Source organism: Oncorhynchus mykiss, chromosome 3, assembly GCF_057628025.1.
Source record: "Oncorhynchus mykiss isolate SJ-2025 chromosome 3, ASM5762802v1, whole genome shotgun sequence".
NCBI lineage: Eukaryota > Metazoa > Chordata > Actinopteri > Salmoniformes > Salmonidae > Oncorhynchus > Oncorhynchus mykiss.
Genome location: NC_143024.1, coordinates 33,415,143 through 33,428,463, shown reverse-complemented (window position 1 = coordinate 33,428,463; position 13,321 = coordinate 33,415,143). Strand labels below are relative to the sequence as shown.

Below are 13,321 nucleotides of genomic sequence, written 5' to 3'. Positions count from 1 at the left end.
ACTAGGCACAACACATGTGTTGTCTATTTTTAGTTTAAACAACAGCGGTTGATGACTTCCCAAATGCTATACAGGCCTCAATAGTATCACTGATGTTATATAATTGATAAAGTATGGTCACATTTCATTTGCTCTGTTAAACCTACCCTTTGGAATGACTTTGATAGCAACAGTGAATCTATTAAGTGGAGATTTATCAACAACCATTCTCATGATAGCACATTGGTAATAGTCCGTGACAAATATCAGCGCTAAGCAGGGCTTGGTAAAAACAAACTTGGATGGGAGACCAAAATGATAGCTGTAGATAGAGCAACTCTCCAGTAGGAGGTTATGCCCAGCCTATTGTTTATTTTCTTATAGTGGTTATTATGTTGAAGACCTGACATCGTTTCAAAAGGTACAAATTCAACATCTTTTTTTTTACAAGGTTTGTCTGTTAAATTGGTTACCATGATAGCATAATCCTGTTACCCTCAACCAACAACTTATTTTTGATAACCTTTTTCAAATCCAATGTATTTTCAACATAATTTGTCAACGTATTATAACGTATCTATTTTTGAACAAGGTTGATTTAACCAGTTTGTGCCGAGGAGTGTCAGTCACGACCTCTCCTCTTACCAACAAAATCACTTACACTGGCACACCATTTTCCTGACATCACACTTTAAGTCCCATTTGGGAATACATCGGCTGTGTCAAAGCACAACTCCACATCTCAAGAGACTGTAAATGAGCTGGATGATCTCTCTGCATTTGACACAAATAGAAAGGCTGAAGGGAGGGAAGGAGAGAGTACTTGAACTCCTGTGGTGATAGAAGCAGAAGTACCGGACTGTTCTTTCCATAGGTGGGCTAGACTTGGAAAAGTCTCGCCACTGAACTTGGAGTTCTGCTGAGAGTTTGTCCTATTTGGCTTTTGAATTATGTTTTGCCACTAAAATCATAAAACACTGACAACTAAAATATTGTTATGCTGATTAATAATAATAATAGAGGGGGGGGTAACCTCAGAAGGTTATTTGAGGAACAATTAAAATGGGTTTATTTGTAGAAGCCTTTTAAAGGGTTCTTTTAAGAACTAATAGAGGTTCCCCCACAGTTTCAGTTTGAAGAACCCCTAAAAGTTCTTCCATTAACCTTTTCTTTTTAGAGCGTGATTATATTTCCTAGAACCGCCAAGGTTAGGGTCTGCCGCAGCAGTGCTTGTCATTGCTAATCTACCACTGCTGGGGTTGTTGGGTGGAAATAATGTTTTAACCAGTTCAGGATATTCATGTGTGTGTGCTCTGCATCATGACTTGACTCAGAGACTCCTCCTCTCAGAGCCCTTTTGGTGTTTCACTGTGACCCTGCAGGAAACAGAGACAGGGGTGAAGGCAGATCTGCTCTCCAATGAAATCATGTTGTGCTGTTCGATACACCACAACATACTGCATCTTTCAACAAGTGTTTTAATATCAAACACAATATAATATAATTCAGTCTATACTGTACATCTTGTCTATGTGACACATACAGAGGAGACAGAACATGCAATAGTTGTCAGAACACAACACTGAAAAAGGTTAGCCATGAAAGTTGTCCCCTCATCATCCTTTAGATATGTCCTATACATTGTACACATTGTCATATTCTGATGGTGTTCTTAAAGCTGAAATCCTTAAATGGTGAAACAACCACGTCAGTTTGCACAGTTTTTACCCCTCTGACATCATTGCAAGTGTGATAAAAGAGCACAGTATGAACCGATTTACATTTTTACCATGCTTTGCGACGCTCCTCAGCTCGGAAACAAAAATAATAACTGTGGTGGGGCAGCCAGTGGTGTTTCCCCCTACTGCGGATTCCATCTTTAACCCAATTGACTTAACTTTTCCATAGCTTTTTCTCCACAGCCGCTCTTCCATAGCTTTTTCTCCACAGCCTCTCTTCCATAGCTTTTTCTCCACAGCCGCTCTTCCATAGCTTTTTCTCCACAGCCGCTCTTCCATAGCTTTTTCTCCACAGCCTCTCTTCCATAGCTTTTTCTCCACAGCCGCTCTTCCATAGCTTTTTCTCCACAGCCTCTCTTCCATAGCTTTTTCTCCACAGCCTCTCTTCCATAGCTTTTTCTCCACAGCCGCTCTTCCATAGCTTTTTCTCCACAGCCTCTCTTCCATAGCTTTTTCTCCACAGCCTCTCTTCCATAGCTTTTTCTCCACAGCCGCTCTTCCATAGCTTTTCCTCCACAGCCGCTCTTCCATAGCTTTTTCCTCCACAGCCGCTCTTCCATAGCTTTTTCCTCCACAGCCGCTCTTCCATAGCTTTTTCTCCACTGCCGCTCTTCCATAGCTTTTTCTCCACTGCCGCTCTTCCATAGCTTTTTCTCCACAGCCGCTCTTCCATAGCTTTTTCTCCACAGCCGCTCTTCCATAGCTTTTTCTCCACAGCCTCTCTTCCATAGCTTTTTCTCCACAGCCGCTCTTCCATAGCTTTTCCTCCACAGCCGCTCTTCCATAGCTTTTTCCTCCACAGCCGCTCTTCCATAGCTTTTTCCTCCACAGCCGCTCTTCCATAGCTTTTTCTCCACAGCCGCTCTTCCATAGCTTTTTCTCCACTGCCGCTCTTCCATAGCTTTTTCTCCACAGCCGCTCTTCCATAGCTTTTTCTCCACTGCCGCTCTTCCATAGCTTTTTCTCCCCAGCCGCTCTTCCATAGCTTTTTCTCCACAGCCGCTCTTCCATAGCTTTTTCTCCACAGCCGCTCTTCCATAGCTTTTTCTCCACAGCCGCTCTTCCATAGCTTTTTCTCCACAGCCGCTCTTCCATAGCTTTTTCTCCACAGCCGCTCTTCCATAGCTTTTTCTCCACAGCCGCTCTTCCATAGCTTTTTCTCCACAGCCGCTCTTCCATAGCTTTTTCTCCACAGCCGCTCTTCCATAGCTTTTTCTCCACAGCCGCTCTTCCATAGCTTTTTATCCACAGCCTCTTCCATAGCTTTTTCTCCACAGCCGCTCTTCCATAGCTTTTTCTCCACAGCCGCTCTTCCATAGCTTTTTCTCCACAGCCGCTCTTCCATAGCTTTTTCTCCACAGCCGCTCTTCCATAGCTTTTTCTCCACAGCCTCTCTTCCATAGCTTTTTCTCCACAGCCGCTCTTCCATAGCTTTTTCTCCACAGCCGCTCTTCCATAGCTTTTTCTCCACAGCCGCTCTTCCATAGCTTTTTCTCCACAGCCGCTCTTGTGCTCCATCTTCCACATTACCACCAGAGCTCACCCCCTCCACTACTCCGTGTGCTGGCCCTCTCCCTCCCTTTCAGCCTCAGCATCTCCATCACACTCCTGGCATAAACATCCCTCAGGTTCACCCCTCCTCCCCTTGCTGCCCCACCCACCTCCGAGTCACCCAGCGAACCCCGCGCCAGCCTCTTGAGGGCCTCCCCGTGCCGCAGCGCCGCCTCCTTCATCTTGAGAGTGAAGTAGCAGGCAGAGAAGCGGTCGTTGATGATAGCGATGGGCAGTGCCAAGATCAGGATGCCAGACAAGATGCAGAGAAAGGCCAGCACCTTGCCCAGGGTGGTGTCGGGGCGGATGTCTCCGTAGCCCACCGTGGTCATGGAGGTGGTGGCCCACCACCAGGCACAGGGCACGCTGCTGAAGGTGGTGCCGGGGATGTCATGCTCCAGGGCGAACTCCACCGTGGCGAAGATGGAGATTCCCACGGAGAGGAAGAGGAGCAAGAGACCCACCTCCTCGTAGCACTGGGTGATGGTCAGGCCCAGGGACTTGAGGCCTGGGAGACACAGGGATACAGAGGGCTGGGGTAAATTATACATCAGTTCAGGAGATTAAATGACAGATTACTTATTCAGGTCGTACACCTGAAAGTGCATTGTCTAACGTCAGAGTCTTACGGCTGTCTGCACTGATGCGTTAGAATGATGCCATCTGTTGGAGGACCATTCTGAAAAGTGTATACTCTTTGATGGTACGCAAATCTTAGAGTGTGGCAGGTGCACACTTTCAAGTGTAGAATAATAAACTCTTAAAACCAGTCTAAATACCTTTTCACTTGCCTAACATGAAGGTACTATACTGCATCTATTCAAATTATACACTGTATTCCACAAACAGCTAATGTAAACAATGATGATGTGCGAAACTCATGACTGACAATTTAGTGGGGAAAATTTAACAGCAAGCTGGCAGTTAAAATAAGTGCAAAACTCTAAATATGCACAACTGCGCAGGTGGTAGGACTATTCACACACGGATATTGCTTGTACGCTCTCCAAACTCTTCAAGTAGAAAATAAATATTTGGTTAAGTTTGCCAAGTAAGTATACTTTTTAATGTTCTTTTTGTGTACTGAAACACTATATGGGATCAAAATGAGACCTAGCTAGTACATTTGGTTCTTTGGAAGTTGTCTATAAACCAAACAGTAAAGCAAACACGTCTTTGTTTAGAAAATGATACAGTTATCGGGATGCACCTTGGTTCAGGATATTGTCAGACAGATATATTGTCACACACACATGGCAAGAACACGCCTGCCTTTATATTTTCAAGTAATTTTAGTCAGACTATGGGACTTAAAACTGAGCAAATGTCATAGACTCCTCAGGGATATCAAGATATACCAGCATGTAGACAAAGTGGAGAACATGCCCTGTAAATCCGCGCTTTTCCCCTAAAACAGCTGTTAATAAAACAGATTATCACCCAGAGTGAGAAATCTATTTCTCTCTTTTCCTGACGCAACATGACATACTTACCAATTTGTTGAAGTAGCATACTAGAGGGAATATGGTACAATTGCAGTCAACAAAGATTTGTAATATATCCCATAATTCTAGAAAAGTGTAATGATGGCCTAGTGTGTCAGTGCATCCTAGATCAAAGACAAAGTTGACCTCGCATCGCCTTTTCTTTTTTCTTCATTGAAAAGGACAAGATGTGACGAGCTGGCTCTGTATCTGTCACCGTCTCTGGTCTACTTCCTCCTCTCTTATCTTCTCTTTTGGTGTGGTAGCATCATCTCCCTTCATTCTGCATGGCCTCACAGCCTACATCCCAAACCAAGGCTCTCATCCCTCGCCAAAATCAACAACATCCAAGCCATTCACGTGCACGGACGCAAACGTACACAGACACACACAAATGGACTCAGGAACATTCTCTCATCTGTCAGGCCCCCTTCCCTCAATCTCCTGAGGAAATATGAATGAATATCTTTTCTCCTTCTCCTAGCCCGCCTCGTTCCCTTCCTCACTCTTGCTATTTAGTTCTATCCCAGGCTTTCTATTACCCTGAAAAATCTTACGACTCCAAGAGACTTCACAGTATAATCTCTCCTGGGTCAGAAGCTAGTTTAATCACAGAAAAACTAAGAATTGGATTACAACCTCATATCACATACACAGTTGAAGTCGGAAGTTTACATACACCTTGGCCAAATACATTTAAACTCAGTTTCACAATTCTTAAATTCACATTTAATCCTAGTAAAAATTCCCTCTTAGGTCAGTTAGGATCACCACTTTATTTTAAGAGTGTGAAATGTCAGAATAATAGTAGAGAGAATGATTTATTTCAGTTTTGTGTCTTTCACATTCCCAGTGGGTCAGAAGTTTATACATACTCAATTATTATTTGGTAGCATTGCTTTTAAATTGTTTAAACTTGGGTCAAATGTTTCAGGTAGCCTTCCACAAGCTTGCCTCAATAAATTGGGTGAATTTTGGCCCATTCCTCCTGACAGAGCTGGTGTAACTGAGTCAGGTTTGTAGGCCTCCTTGCTCGCACATGCCTTTTCAGTTCCGTCCACACATTTTCTATAGGATTGAGGTCAGGGCTTTGTGATGGCCACTCTAATACCTTGACTTTGTTGTCCTTAAGCCATTTTGCCACAACTTTGCAAGTATGCTTGGGGTCATTGTCCATTTGGAAGACCTATTTGCGACCCAGCTTTAACTTCCTGACTGATGTCTTGAGATGTTACTTCAAAACATCCACATTATTTCCCCTCCTCATGATGCCATCTATTTTGTGACGTGCACCAGTCCCTCCTGCAGCAAAGCACCCCCACAACATGATGCTTCCACCCCCATGCTTCACGGTTGGGATGGTGTTCTTCAGCTTGCAAGCCTCCCCCTTTTTCCTCCAAACATTGTGATGGTCATTATGGCCAAACAGTTCTATTTTTGTTTCATCAGACCAGAGGACATTTTTCCATAAAGTACGATCTTTGTACCCATGTGCAGTTGCAACCCGTAGTCTGACTTTTTTTAATGGCGGTTTTGGAGCAGTGGCTTCTTCCTTGCACCAAAGTACGTTCATCTCTAGGAGACGCGTCTCCTTCCTGAGCGGTATGACAACTGCCTGGTCCCATGGTGTTTATACTTGCGTACTATTGTTTGTATACCTTCAGGCATTTGGAAATTGCTCCCAAGGATGAATCAGACTTGTGGAGGTCCATTTTTTTTCTGAGGTCTTGGCTGATTTCTTTTGATTTTCCCATGATGTCAAGCAAAGAGGCACTGAGTTTGAAAGTAGGACTTGAAATAAATCCACAGGTAACCTCCATCAAAGGTCTCTTCTTATTATTGGTGTCCTTTAGTAGTGGTTTCTTTGCAGCAATTTGACCATGAAGGCCCTATTCACGCAGTCTCCTTTGAACAGTTGATGTTGAGATGTGTCTGTTACTTGAACTCTGTTATTTGGGCTGCAATTTGAGGCTGGTAGCTATAATTAACTTATCCTCTGCAGTAGAGGTAACTCTGCATCTTCCTTTCCTGTGGCGGTCCTCCATCATAGTGCTTGATGGTTTTTGCAACTGCACTTGAAGTTCTTGAACTTTTCCGGATTGAATGACCTTCATGTCTTAAAGTAATGATGGACTGTCATGTCACTTATTTGAGCTGTTTTTGCCATAATATGGACTTGGTCAATATTATTCTACAATGTAGTCAATAGTAAAAAAATAAAGAAAATCCCTGGAATGAGTAGGTGTGTCCAAACTTTTGACTGGTACTGTGTATATAATTTAATATGTTTGTCAAATGTATTTTCCTTCTTTTATTATTTTCCCCCACCACCCCTCTCCTAATTGGAGTAAAAATAATAGAAAACAATACGTAGGCTTCCACTTCCAGCTTAAGACACACTACTTACATTTCACGGACAGTACATTTTACATTAGTTATCTTTTGTTTGTTTTTTGTCCCAGCCTTCAGCTACCGTCAACCCCTCCCATCTATCTCTGAAGACCATCCAGTTCTGATTTCTAGCTGCCATGTATTTTTTCCACTGTGCTGTTTCACAAAAGTTCTGACTCTTTCTATTCTTATAGTTTCAGATTCTTCAGATTTTTGGGCCTTCAGACTACAATGACACTGTTGTACACGTAACACCCGCCATCTTGTCTGACTACCCTGCTGTACTTTTTACACACATCTACAAATCACCTAATGAGTTGCTGGAAGAAAGAAATAAGTGATCTATCCTTTGAAAATAATGATGTACCTTCAAAATCAACTTTGAGATCCTGGACAATCTGACATCCTGGACTACTGCAGCTTGGCGTGACAAATGATAGGTAACGGCATCAGGTTTAGGAATCATGACAGGATTAAAATGGCTGCGTATACTGTATGTTTGGATAGACGACTACATTACCTGTGGAGTGGCGTCCTAGTTTGAGCATGCGGAGGGACCTCATGAGCCTGAGCACCTGCACCACGCGGCCCATGTTCTCCAGCTCAGTAGAGCCACCGTGCAGACTCTCAACTGCCAGAGTCACATAGAAGGGCAGGATGGCTAGCAGGTCGATCACATTGGGAACACTACGGGTGAAGCGGCACTTGTCGCGCACGGAGACAAAGCGCAACACCAGCTCGCCGGTGAACCACACCACGCACACATATTCCAGTGCGTCCACGAAGAAAGGTGTACCCCCGTCACTGCCCCCACTCTCGTCACCGATCCCGTTCCCACCCACATTCCCCAGGTCCAGCGAGATGAGCACAATGTTGACAATGGACACCGCCACGAAGATGATGGACAGCGTGCCGAAGGCGCGTGCCGCTCGTGAAGACTCTGGCTTCTCCAGCAGGTCCCACAGGCGCCGCCGGAGATCTGAACACGCGGCGCCGTTGAAGTCTTCGTCCTGGCTTTCGTCAGCCTCAGCCTCGTTCCGCACGTCCAAGCTCTCCTTGAGCTCCTTGCGGCGGTAGTAGCGTTCCCGGCAGCAGGGATCGATGCAGAGCTCGTCGATGCCCCAGTACTCAATCTCCTGGAGGAAGGAGAACACGCAAAGCTCCTCCCTGACATGCAGGTGGCCTGTGCGGTAGAAGTTTATCACATACTGGAAGGTCTGTGAGCTGCGGTCAAAGAAAAACTCATTCTCCAGCAAGTCAGCGTCGTCACAGAGCTCCAGGGCAGAGTCCCATGTGGACAGGGCCAGCTTGCCCAGACGGGTTTCTGGGTGGGATGCCAGCAGCTCCTGGGAGAGAACGTAGCGGCTGCCTCCCACGTTGATGGTGAAGAAGTCCAGTGGGTAGTCACAGACAGGAGGGGGCCCGCTGTAGAAGACGCTAGAGTCTATGGACAGGAGGGAGGTCCTGTCCCTGGAGAACTCAGCTGGGCTGGATGAGCTGCTCATCATGGCGGCCACAGGCCTGCCTGGGGTGGAGGGGAAAACCTGAAGTGGGACTAGGAGTGCAATTGGGTATCAAGGAAAAGGTAAACAATGAGGTCAACATTTGTTCAGGTTCAAAATAGTGACTGGCACCAAATCCAATTGAGACCACATAGAGAACAGCTAACATGTAAGGTAGAATCTTCATACTAATTCCAAGAAGAATTCTCTACTCGGTCCCTGCTTGTTCCATCCCCTGTGTAGCCTATTAGCCATGTGGCAAGGGAATACATTGTACAGCTTGGCTAGAAGCAGTCATTAGTTATCCCTAATCCTCAGTTAAACTCCCTCTGCTCCCTGAATGAAGGAATCCACATTTCCTTGGCTGCTCCTACCAAGAGCATCGTGTCTAACATCAAATGAGGGGGAGAGAGAGAGAGCGAGAGAGAGAGAAAGAGGGGAAGACAGGGAAAGAGCCTCTGGCCGTGTCCTGCTTCTTAAAGCTCTTTGTGGAGATTTAAATATTTTAGCTGGCCTACCTAATTAATAGAATTAATGTTCCTATTCCTGTAATCATTAATTATCTTTGTTAAGTTTATCTAACAACGTCACGGTGTTAATTTTAAGCCGCACATATTTAAAAGATACATTCTGAAAAATGGATATCAGAGCAGTTGATCTGTTGGCAAGAACATAGACACTAAAATGTGCTCACCTGTCATGATTGAAACAAACTACCATATACTGAAAACATGCCCTGTGTGTAAAAGTGGTGAAAGATGAGGATTTTCCTACATTTTAAGTGAGAGGAGGAAGATAATGCCTAAGCTACAAAAATGTATATAATAACAATAACAAATCCAAAAGGGGCTAAATGTAAATTGCTATTTAAACCAAAAGCTTAATGGTCCTACCAAACAAGTTTCTGGGTATGGAGATATTCTAGTTGTGTTTACTCTACATGTTTCTAATGTCTCTAAATGGCTGTGTGAATTCAGAAGTTTACATAAACTAGTTAATGACTCCAACCTAAGTGTTTCAACCACTCAGCAAATTTCTTGTTAACAAACTATAGTTTTGGCAAGTCGGTTAGGACATCTACTTTGTGCATTACACAAGTAATTTTTCCAACAATTGTTTACAGACAGATTATTTCACTTAGTTCACTGTATCACAATTCCAGTGGGTCAGAAGTTTACATACACTAAGTTGACTGTGCCTTTAAACAGCTGGAAAATTCCAGAAAATTATGTCATGGCTTTAGAAGCCTCTCATAGGCTAATTTACATCATTTGAGTCAACTGGAGGTGTACCTGTGGATGTATTTCAAGGCCTAACTTCAAACTCAGTGCCTCTTTGCTTGACATCATGGGAAAATCAAAAGGAATCAGCCAAGACCTCAGAAAAACAATTGTAGACCTCCACAAGTCTGGTTTATCCTTGGGAGCAATTTCCAAGCGCCTGAAGGTACCACGTTCATCTGTACAAACAATAGTATGCAAGTATAAACACCATGGGACCACGCAGCCGTCATACCGCTCAGGAAGGAGACGCGTTCCGTCTCCAAGAGGTGAAGTTACTGTGCAAAAAGTGCAAATCAATCCCAGAACAACAGCAAAGGACCTTGTGAAGATTCTGGAGGAAATAGGTACAAAAGTATCTATATCCACAGTAAAACGAGTCCTATATTGACATATTTTACCTTTATTTATTTAACTAGGCAAGTCAATAAGAACAAATTCTTATTTTCAATGACGGCCTAGGAACAGTGGGTTAACTGCCTGTTCAGGGGCAGAACGACAGATTTGTACCTTGTCAGCTCGGGGGTTTGAACTTGCAACCATTTCAGTTTAAGTCAAGTCCAACGCTCTAACCACTAGGCTACCCTGCCACCCCATAACCTGAAAGGCCGCTCAGCAAGGAAGACGCCACTGCTCCAAAACCTCCATAAAAAAGCCAGACTACAGTTTGCTGCACATGGGGACAAAGATCATACTTTTTTGAGAAATGTCCTCTGGTTTGATGAAACAAAAATAGAACTGTTTGACCATAATGACCTTTGTTATGTTTGGAGGAAAAAGGGGGATGCTGCAAGCTGAAGAACACCATCCCAACCGTGAAGCACGGGGGTGGCAGCATCATGTTCAGGGGGTGCTTTGCTGCAGGAGGGACTGGTGCACTTCACAAAATAGATGGCATCATGAGGTAGGAAAATGTGGCTATATTGAAGCAACATCTCAAGACAACAGTCAGGAAGTTAAAGCTTGGTCGCAAATGGGCCTTCCACATGGACAATGACCCCAAGCATATTTCCAAAGTTGTGTCAAAATGGCTTAAGGACAACAAAGTCAAGGTATTGGAGTGGCCATCACAAAGCCCTGACCTCGATCCTATAGAAAATGTGTGGGCAGAACTGAAAAAGCGTGTGCGAGCAAGGAGGCCTTACAAACCTGACTCAGTTACACCAGCTCTGTCAGGAGGAATGGGCCAAAATTCACCCAACTTATTGTGGGAAGCTTGTGGAAGGTTACCCGAAACGTTTGACCCAAGTTAAACAATTTAAAAGGCAATGCTACCAAATACTAATTGAGTGTATGTAAACGTCTGACCCTCTGGGAACGTGATGAAAGAAATACAATCTGAAATAAATAATTCTCTCTACTTTATTCTGACATTTCACATTCTTAAAATAAAAAGTGGTGATCCTAACTGACCTAAGACAGGGCATTTTTACTAGGATTAAATGTCAGGAATTGTGAAAAACTGAGTTTAAATGTATTTGGCTAAGGTGTATGTAAACTTCCAACTTCAACTGTATTATGAGAAGAAAAAAAAAGACTGTAGAATTGAGTAAATTGGATTTTCATGCAGGCAATCACATGAATGAATTAGTCAATCAATGGTCATTGCAGAAGATATTTGAGGAGCATAAATGACAGAAAATGCAGGATAAATGGGGGCATGTAGACATTGTAAACTGGCATCCTATTACACAATAACTACATAACAATATTATATTACTGGCACAACGTCATAATGAAAACGAAATGTATTCATGGTTTTGAATTTTACTCGCAAATAAAATAACTACCTACATTTTGTAAGCCTAGGAGGTGAGCAGTTTGGATTATGTAATAACAGAGCAACACAAGTGTTTCGAATGAAAAATAGCTGTAGATATTCTGGTTATTATATGAATCATGAATAAATTTACAAGTTGCTGTTAAATATTTATTAGATTGAAATAAAGTATTGTCTTGCATTAAAAAAAAAAATTTTGTCAGAGATAGTAGGTTACTGGAATGAACCATCTCTGAAAGATTAGCCTGTACTGTACCAAGTGGACCACAAAACTACAGTAATAGCCACGAAACTAGCCCAAATAATATAACTTAAGGGGGAAAAGATTGGTCTTACCTGGCTATATATTGAGAGTTTCCCTCTTGATAAAAGGGATAGTTGAGTTTTCCATCCTCTCCATTAGCCAAGTTCCTTTTAATATTCTGCGTAAAACAGCCAGTTAGTTATGTGTTTTGACACTAATGTTGATCATGATTATTATCTCCTTGCGAGCATAAGTGAAAAAGTGCTCCAGTTATTCGAAGAAAACATGACAAAACTCCGTGCGTTTCAGACAGCTCTAAGACCGCAGATGCGCACCGCACCGTGCACTAGACCCTCTTAACTCTGTCCTTGCTATCTTGGATCCTTTGGACGTCACTACCCCTTTAAAGTTGAAATAAAAAATGGTAAGGGTTAATGGTAGGGGATAAAGTTATGGTATGGACGTCCCAAGGGTTCCGGTTTGCACTAACCCTCTTGGCTCGCGGTGCTGTTTAAAAATGTTGAGTAGCAACGAGCACTCGCAAGGAGGGGCGTTTTTCTGAATATAGTGCATGCAAATGTATTATGGGTCCAATTTACCTTATATTAGAAACCATGAAAATAAATATTTCATATGAAAGTTTTGAACTCTGGCTTATCAATGATATTACGTTATGCAGATTGATATTTCCAGAGAGATGGAATTGTAGACAATTTCACAAAATTGTTCCATCAAAAAATGTGTCCCATCTCAAAGGTTTTCTAACTGCAACACATATTTTGGTCCATTCAAACATGTCGCTGAAAAAGGGCTCATCTACATGCACCATTGTATGTTCTCAGCTCATTTGTATTTGCAAAAATCCCCCAACCACATGCTTTGAATCAGACAAAGTCAAGGGTCCTCAATTGACATTTTTACCTGCCATTTCAGTTCTGTAATGAGATTTATTTTCCTTCCTTGTTCAATGAGAGGAAGCCAAGGCAGGGGAGAAACGTCAAAGTACTTTTTTTGTAGGATTTTGGTTCTTAAAATATCCACGTTTATTTGTACAGATCCAGGACACTATTTTTAAATGGTAGGTTCCTGAATTCCCATTTCGTTTTTACTTGTCACAGTTCACCTTCCGTTCACCCCAGAGAGCCATCAGATCTTTTCTTCACTTCCCATGGCAATTATGGAAGCGTTGAGACAGGCTTGGTCTGCCGTAACTGCACATCCACAGCTCTCCAGACATGCAATTACTGTCCATCTATATGTGGCATTTCTCACATTGTTCACCCATGTGCATGGAAAGAATATGTATAAAATAGGATACAATGGGTCCTATGTGACATGCAGGACATCAGGATCCAGGTTTATCTGTAAAGT

The 13,321-nt window shown here is 43.1% G+C and overlaps 1 protein-coding gene across 1 annotated transcript; it reads right to left on the bottom strand.

Annotated features, from left to right (window-relative positions):
- Window positions 1-1,443: 1,443 nt before the first annotated feature.
- On the bottom strand, window positions 1,444-12,523 carry LOC110503910 (potassium voltage-gated channel subfamily V member 1). Its single transcript, XM_021582547.3, has 3 exons — window positions 12,043-12,523; window positions 7,665-8,699; window positions 1,444-3,777 (listed from the first exon to the last, which is right to left on the bottom strand). Exons 2-3 carry the CDS (start codon window positions 8,650-8,652, stop codon window positions 3,245-3,247), a joined length of 1,521 nt encoding a protein of 506 aa, XP_021438222.2. The 5' UTR covers window positions 8,653-8,699; window positions 12,043-12,523; the 3' UTR covers window positions 1,444-3,244.
- Window positions 12,524-13,321: the final 798 nt, after the last annotated feature.